At 41.9% G+C, this 8167-nt stretch overlaps 1 protein-coding gene across 1 annotated transcript; it reads left to right on the top strand.

The window, feature by feature from the left end:
* Positions 1 to 3659: 3659 nt before the first annotated feature.
* On the top strand, positions 3660 to 5767 carry LOC103057460 (tubulin alpha-1A chain-like). Its single transcript, XM_025164013.2, has 3 exons — positions 3660 to 3780; positions 4420 to 4568; positions 4772 to 5767. The coding sequence occupies exons 1-3, from the start codon at positions 3660 to 3662 to the stop codon at positions 5750 to 5752; spliced, it is 1251 nt and encodes a 416-aa protein (XP_025019781.2). The 3' UTR covers positions 5753 to 5767.
* Positions 5768 to 8167: the final 2400 nt, after the last annotated feature.

Below are 8167 nucleotides of genomic sequence, written 5' to 3'. Positions count from 1 at the left end.
CGAAGGGCAGAGCTATGCCACTTTTAATAGCCCTGATCAATATATATGCGTTCATGATATTTCTACCTTGCCTTTTAATTATTTTCCTAGTGTATAGCTAAACTAGACAATATAAATAATGCATAGTAGGATTCATTTGACATGCACTAGCAGTAAGCTGCTTCTTAAATTACTGCTCAGATTGTTTAATGATTTATAACAGTATAACAAAGGAATGATTTCAATTTATTACTACATTTTTCACTTAACCCAACCGAGCCTTCTGTCCTCATAGAATTATACTATGTCCTGTTTTTGTCATATCCCAAACTACAGGTTGCCCAAATCACAATTACCAACATTAGCACAACAAATAGAAAGGGTGGAGTGGAAAGAATGGGAAACTAAGTCTGCATCTGCTATTCCACATGAGCAGGAGTTTCAAGTGCCAACATAGTCTCTAAATAGTTTTGCCAATATCTTCAAACTCATTTGGTTCTCACCCTCATTGGCTGGATTCATAAACACACTAAACCATAATAGGGCTTCTTTGGTTTTGGCTTGGTGTGTTGTGTGAATACAGTTGTGGTTTATAAACCACTGTTTGTGGCTTAGCACACTCTGGAAACACAAACAGTGATGGTTTAGCAAGGAGTTATAAATCAAGCCACAGTTGATGTCACTTGCTTAAACTACATCAGGCTGTGAAGATGTTCTCTCCCAGTGATATCAAAGTGGGAATTCCCGCTTCCCCATACGTATGTTTGAATTGAGAAGTTCGAATGAACCATTCTTCTCTTTTAAACAAGACTCATGGACTGCATTTCATGGGCATAATTCAGACGGGACAGAAGGGCCTAATGCAGAGCAGTAGACTGACTCTGTCAGCTAACTTACCTTGTCCATTCAGTAAGCCTCGGGCTGAAGAGACTAATGCTGTATTTTCAGAATATACTGTGTTACCTCTTTCGCCAAGCTGCAACCAGGCTGAGAAGCAGAAGGGGTGTGTTGCTGTTCCATATTTTCTACTCAGGCAGATTTGCTTTCCTAATGGCACAGTTTCCATGCTCTGAACTACATACAGTATCCCAGGGGTTTTCAAAGTTTTTCAAACTGAGGAAATTGTTAGGTGGAAAAAAAAATTCCCAGAACCTCTGATCAAGAGCCAAAGCTCTAGTGACAGAAAATTGGATGCCTTGAAGTGAGGGGTTTTTTTTTGTCCTAAATGTCATTAGTCTCTCGCAGAACCCCATCACATTCTCACAGAACTCTGCAGTTCCATGGCGCATCTTGGAAAAACCCTGCACTGGCCTATCCTCTAGCTTCCTCTGCTAGTATAAGAGGTAATTATTTATTTTTGTTCATTTATTTTACTAGGCTTATATGCTGCTTCAGACATGCCTGATTCTGAGCGGTTTACAGACCCCTCCAGACTAAAATGTAACAGTACAAATATAATGATATAATAAAATGATAATATAATCATTAACATCCCATGTTCCGAAGAACAACCAGGGAAATTAAGCAAATAGGAGAATTAAATCAAAATACTCAATATCATGTTTAAAATCCACTAAGTTCAGCCTTGCTTCAGCTATGCATCTTGACTAAGTAACATAGTGAGATTTTTCTGTTGCCCGAATGTTCTGTATGCTCCCCCCGCAACACATGTGCACAATCTGGGTTAGTTATAGAATTGTTAGTTGTAACCAAGGCCTAGCTCTGCTTTCATTACTGATTACTTGTTGAGCTGGACTGTAACTCAGAAACCATTCTGACAAAAGCTAACCTATGTCCGTTTCTAACAACAAAGCATTTCTTTTTGCTGGCAACGCTATAAAAGCCAGCCTTGCAAACGACAGCTTACTTCCCATCCTTCGTCCTCTGGGCTCATCGCTGCCAGGTCAAAGAAGTTTTGCAAGATGGTGAGTCTTGCCTGGACTTGTTAGCTTCCCTGGAGGTGGAAGGGAGCTCTTTAATAGTCTTCTGGGCCGTGATATCTCTCTCTTTTAATGTGTAATGTGCAATGCGATCCCAGTGCCTTTTCTGTGGAACTACAGTAATGCTTAGGTCTGTGCTGAGATGTATCTTAAAATGTACAATGCATAAAAAAAGAGAGAAGAAACAAAGATTCCATAATAATGGAGGGAAACAGCCTTCACGTACCCGAGCACTCTCCAGATGTACAGCTGTCTATTCCCAGAAATCCCGGGAAGTATGTCTATTACTAGAAATCTGGGACATATTTGGAGGGTGTCCAGGATGGGGAAGTTGAAGGTGTTAGATTTGTTTTGTTTTCCAACTTGTCCTCTTCCCCCCACCCCCTCACTTTGGCTTAGCCTCAATTCCAGATAAAGGCAGGGTTAACTCTATATTTTTGAAAGCACTTTGGGTCAGCTATGGATGCTCCATCGCTACGCCAAAAAACAGGTTTTGGTAACCCAGCAGGTACGCCCTTGGGCATCTGGTTCAAAGAAGAGCATCTCTGTGGGGAAACAGAGTGCTAGATTTGCAGGCATGAAGTCAAACCCCTACCCAGCCTTCAAATACACTCATGGCCTGAAACTGAATCACCACCTCAACAAGTGGTTTCTAAATACAGGGTGTTTTTTTTCTCAGCTTAAGAAATATGGAATAAAACTGTTGGCTACAACACTCCTATGCACTAGGAGTTCAGCAGCTTTCCTATACTTGGAGTTGATACCGATGTAAACAAATAAGGAAGAAAATGTATTTTCAAGCTTGTTAAGCACTGATGTAAACCAAAAGGCAAGGTATAAATTTAATGTAAATAAATAAATAAGAAAATGTTGATAAAGTTAAAGTTACTCTTCTTGGAGAAGAAAAAGAGGACATCAGCGCAACATTTTAAATATAAAGTAACATGTTATATAAAAACAGCCCTGTGGCTTCCTTCCCATGACATGTTATCTGAAGCACGGTACTGACCCATGTGTTCTACCTATGTAGCTTGGGCAAAAGTATTCGTTCAGCTTTTCCAGATAAGGCTCAATTGGTCAAATTAATATCTTCAACCACCAGCAGAGGATAAATTAAAGGAAGGAAGATACCTTTTGACCAGTTCTAGGAGGTCTAGCAAAAGGTCTTTTTATCCCAGGTGATCTTCTACCGCTCAGTTATGTGCATGTCCTAGAAGCTTGAGAGAGGAGACCTTTCTTTCCTTATAGCCCAGATTATAAACTTTGTACCTGGATGAAGACAGAATATCTCCTAGATACTTGCTGGGATAATGCCAGGACTGAACTGTTAGAGGGGAACCAGGAGGTATGCCAGGAAACCTGAGTCAAATAGGCAGAGCTAAGAAGACCTTCTTACTCAGGCAAACCCCAACTCAGACTAGAAGCCTGTAATAACCTCCCTTGCCTAGGAGGATATGATAACCAGCGTGGCTGGCAAGGCCAACAGAGACTCTAGGAACGCTTCACTGCTTAGAAGATTCATCATCCAGAAGTTTGGGCAGCTCACCCACATTCAGCAGATGCATACCGAGTTCTGTATTCTAGCTCTGATCACAGGTAGCTTCTACACTAATAATGGATTTTGTTTGTTTTTCTCAGCGTGAATGCATTTCTGTCCATGTTGGCCAGGCTGGTGTGCAGATCGGCAATGCATGTTGGGAGCTGTACTGTCTGGAGCATGGAATTCAGCCAGATGGGCAGATGCCCAGTGACAAAACTATTGGAGGTGGAGATGACTCCTTTAATACCTTCTTTAGTGAAACCGGGGCTGGGAAACATGTGCCCCGAGCTGTCTTTGTGGACCTAGAACCTACTGTGATTGGTGAGTGCTGCCTATTAGGAAGGGAACCTGACTGAGTCATTCTGAGGTATCTCTGTATACTTTTACTGGGTACTTTCCAGAATCCAAAGACAGCCCAAACCATTGGATTTTGTGGTATAAATATAATAAATGAAAATTAACTATTATGTGCCCCCAAATCTCTGCATAATGGCAGTGGTCGATTGGATAGTTAAGAATTCTGCATCTCCTAAAAAGATTCTCAAAGCTGTACCAGTTTCATACTCTAGCAACCATAATCCCTAGCAAGCCTTGAAGGAGAGCAGCTGAAAATACAAAAAACAAACAAAAAACAGTGTACAAATTCCAGAAGGCAAGAAGAGCCAGTTTGGTCTAGTGGTGAAAGCACCAGGCTAGAAAGCAGGAGACGGTGAGTTCTAGTCCCACCTTAGACATGGAAGCCGGCTGGGTGACTTTGGGCCAGTCCCTCTCTCTCAGCCCAACTCACCTTACAGGGTGGCTGTTGTGGGGAAAATAGGAGGAGGCAGTATTAGGTATGTTTGCCACCTTGAGTTATGTATAAAAAAACCCATAAAGGCAGGATAAAAAAAAATCAAATTCAAAACAAGTGTCATAGTCAGAATGGGAGTGATCTGACCTATTCTGTATCTTGAATTCTAGATGAGGTTCGGACTGGCACATACCGTCAACTCTTCCACCCAGAACAGCTGATCACCGGAAAGGAAGATGCTGCCAATAACTATGCTCGTGGTCACTACACTATTGGCAAAGAAATAATTGATTTGGTGTTGGACAGGATCCGAAAGCTGGTAATTGAAGTTGATGATATGGAAAGCTGTTGTTAGGAGGTGGTTGGATTTGTCATTAGGAATATGGAAGGAGTTCTCCTTAATTTACAGGAATGTAGATAATACATGGCTGAATGAGAAGTGTTGGATATATTTCAGTCCACTCCACCAAACTCCCTAAATCCAACTTACTGTTTCTTGATTTGTTTTCTCCATGTCTCCAGGCAGACCAATGCACAGGGTTGCAGGGATTCCTCATCTTTCACAGTTTTGGAGGAGGCACCGGATCAGGCTTTACTTCCCTGTTGATGGAAAGGCTCTCCGTGGACTATGGCAAGAAGTCCAAGCTGGAATTCTCTATTTACCCAGCACCTCAAATATCAACAGCTGTGGTGGAGCCCTACAATTCAATCCTCACCACCCATACCACCCTTGAGCACTCAGACTGTGCTTTCATGGTGGACAACGAAGCCATCTATGATATCTGCCGTAGGAACCTGGACATTGAGCGGCCAACTTACACAAACCTGAATAGGCTGATTGGCCAGATTGTGTCCTCCATCACTGCCTCGCTGCGCTTTGATGGGGCTCTGAATGTAGACCTGACAGAGTTCCAGACCAATCTGGTGCCCTACCCGCGTATCCATTTCCCTCTGGCTACCTATGCCCCGGTCATCTCTGCGGAGAAGGCCTACCACGAGCAGCTTTCCGTGGCCGAGATCACAAATGCTTGCTTTGAGCCTGCTAACCAGATGGTGAAATGTGATCCCCGCCATGGCAAATACATGGCCTGCTGCCTTTTATATCGTGGAGATGTGGTACCTAAGGATGTCAATGCTGCTATTGCCACCATTAAAACAAAGCGAACAATCCAGTTTGTGGACTGGTGCCCTACAGGCTTTAAAGTGGGCATCAACTACCAGCCCCCCACTGTGGTTCCTGGGGGAGACCTAGCCAAGGTTCAGCGGGCAGTGTGCATGCTGAGCAACACCACAGCCATTGCTGAGGCCTGGGCCCGCCTGGACCACAAGTTTGATCTAATGTATGCCAAGCGGGCCTTTGTGCACTGGTATGTTGGGGAAGGGATGGAAGAAGGGGAGTTCTCTGAGGCTCGCGAAGACATGGCTGCCCTCGAGAAGGATTATGAAGAGGTGGGCACAGATAGCATCGATGGAGAAGAAGAAGAGGAAGGTGATGAGTATTAGCCTGAATCTTAATAATAGAGTATAGATGCTTAATTTCTCTGTAGAGCTAACTTATCAATTGCTTTACTACTTGGGGGGTCTTTTCTCAATAAAATTTTAATCATTTTATAGACTTGCATTTCAGTTGTTTTTCTCACTTTTTATTTAACTATTATCTGCCATGCTACAATCTGCTCCATGTACATACAATTTCCAGCATACTTTAAATCCAACCCACATTTTCTTCACTTTGTCCTCATCATTGGCAAACTGAAGATGAATTTCAGTACAATGTGGTCTACATATTTAGCTAATCATTATTCAGCTCAAGTTAGCCAATAGTTCAGCACAAACAATCCAATCCAATCCACTCAGGGCTTCAGCCACTAAATACACTGCCCACCCCCACCCCCACCTTCCAAATACTTAAAATAGCAAGCCTTCTCCTTTCCTTCCTATAAAAAGGAGCAAAAAAATAATAATATGTATTTCTTCCAAAGCATACACATAATGTGTTTGTGTCCATTTCTTAAGTCATTTGCAAAAGCATTCTTCCTGATAGGGTGAATTCTGAAATCATTATGAAATGCACAGAAACTACAGAAGCCCTCTTTTTGCCATGCACAAATTAGCAAGTGCTGTGACCCATGTTAACACAACTCGTAAATTATATTGCTGACCTTACAAGCAAACCAAGTTCATTTTGGAACTTCTCTGCAAGCCTTTGCGTGTGTGAGTGAAATGTATGCTGGGAGATGGGGTGGCATAGAAAACATAAATAAAATCCTATAAGCACAGGAGAAAGATGCTGGAATGAACATTGCTTCTGACCCTAAAGCGGGGGGAGGGGGAATTTAAAAATGATGTAATCAAGAAGCAAAGTTTTTCAACATACAACATACTGCAACTGCATACTGGTTTGTGTTGATATTATGCAACAGGCAGGGATATCTGGTGGCAGAGGCATGATAAAATAATTACTGTATTAGAAAGACTCATAAATTTGGATTGAAGTAGTAAAGTAGTTTCAAGAACAGAAGCAAAGACTCAGTGCACAGAAAATATTAACTTACCAGTTCCCAAAGGTTGTCTTACACAGATGCTTTTTCTTAGATCTTTAAGGAAAGCTTAAGTTCTGATGTCATAATGACCCCAAACTTTCCATTGGCTACTGAAGCTGTTACACAGTGGGGGAGGGAGCAGCTTTGGGGTGCTGGTAACTTCAAATGCCCAGCTAGCCAACAGGTGGAACCAAGAACATACAGGCAATCTAAGGTAAGGAAACAGCCCCAATGAAAAGTTTCAAATGACAATAAAGAAACAAACTCTGCAGAAAAAAAAAGAAAAGTGGAATATTGGTATGGGGTAGTTTTCCTCACTCTGGTTTCCAAATGTGTTGGACTTCGGTTCTCTTAAATCCAATCAGCAGCATTTCCCTGCTGGCTGAAAATAATAGAAGATGGAAATCAAACACTTCTGGAGGATACCAGGTCCAGGAAGGCTGGCCTAAGGAGGAAGATCATTTGGGTTTGCAGAGTTCAAGAAAGAAGCAACAGACTTTCTTGAAAACAGGAAGTAAGGCTGAGAAGCCAAAGTTGCAATCGTTTTCTAGGAGAGCCCTCCTGTAGTTTCTCAAATGGAGGGCAAATCACAGTGAAAGAAAACATGTCCCTAGGAATCCCTTAGAGTCCCAGTTTTTTATATAAACAAATATTCCTAGGTCCCCACTGGCGCTCACCTGTCTACCCAGACTTAGGTCTCACTCAGTTGATTGCTTACAAAATAACTCTCTGATCCTCCTGATACTTAATTAAAAGTTTAGGAAGTAAGACTGATGGAATTGACCCAACAAATGGCTTCTGTCAGCCCAGATGTGTTGACAGTAAGGGTTTACCACTTCCTCATGCACCTCTCTCTCCAAGGACTGTGGTTTATTCATACAGTAGAGAGAACCAATTAGTCAATCAGAGATGTTGCCTAACTCACTATTTGCAAGAAATCAGAATTTAAAGGGATCAGTCATGAATGACAACCTGGAACCCAAGAATGCAGATAAGGTAGACACTGTTGCTAATTACTGTAGGCAGCAAAAATGGATGGTTAAGAACAAGCATGAATCTCATCCCATCTTATTATCATAATGACTGTTTTTGCAGAAGTCTACCAGTAGTTAACCTAATTTTAATTTGTTGAATTAATCAAATTTTCAGGGTTTTGCAATGGCCTATTAGACTAAATTGTGCTTGGGTAATTGTAGTTCATTGTACTGTACAAATATATCATAGCAATTTTTTCCCTTACTCAAACAGCCAAGCAGCTTATGCCAGTGTTTCTCAACCTTGGAAACTTTAAGATGTGTGGACTTCAATTCCCAGAATTCCCCAGCCAGCATGGCTGGCTGGGGAATTCTGGGAGTTGAAGTCCACACATCTTAAG

The sequence above is a fragment of the Python bivittatus genome, unplaced genomic scaffold, assembly GCF_059951505.1.
Source record: "Python bivittatus isolate LINGU-HERP-01145 unplaced genomic scaffold, Pbiv_v1 ctg000480_np1212, whole genome shotgun sequence".
In the NCBI taxonomy this organism is placed as follows: domain Eukaryota; kingdom Metazoa; phylum Chordata; class Lepidosauria; order Squamata; family Pythonidae; genus Python; species Python bivittatus.
Note: the sequence above shows the minus strand (reverse complement) of the source record. Positions and strands in the feature narration are given on the sequence as shown.

Excerpts from the sequence above, each read along its gene's own strand:
- LOC103057460 (XM_025164013.2), top strand. The coding sequence starts at position 3,660 with ATGCCCAGTGACAAAACTATTGGAGGTGGAGATGACTCCTTTAATACC. Across the intron at positions 3,781-4,419 it reads CCTAGAACCTACTGTGATTG|ATGAGGTTCGGACTGGCACA; the intron begins GTGAGTGCTGCC and ends CTTGAATTCTAG. Across the intron at positions 4,569-4,771 it reads TGGACAGGATCCGAAAGCTG|GCAGACCAATGCACAGGGTT; the intron begins GTAATTGAAGTT and ends CCATGTCTCCAG.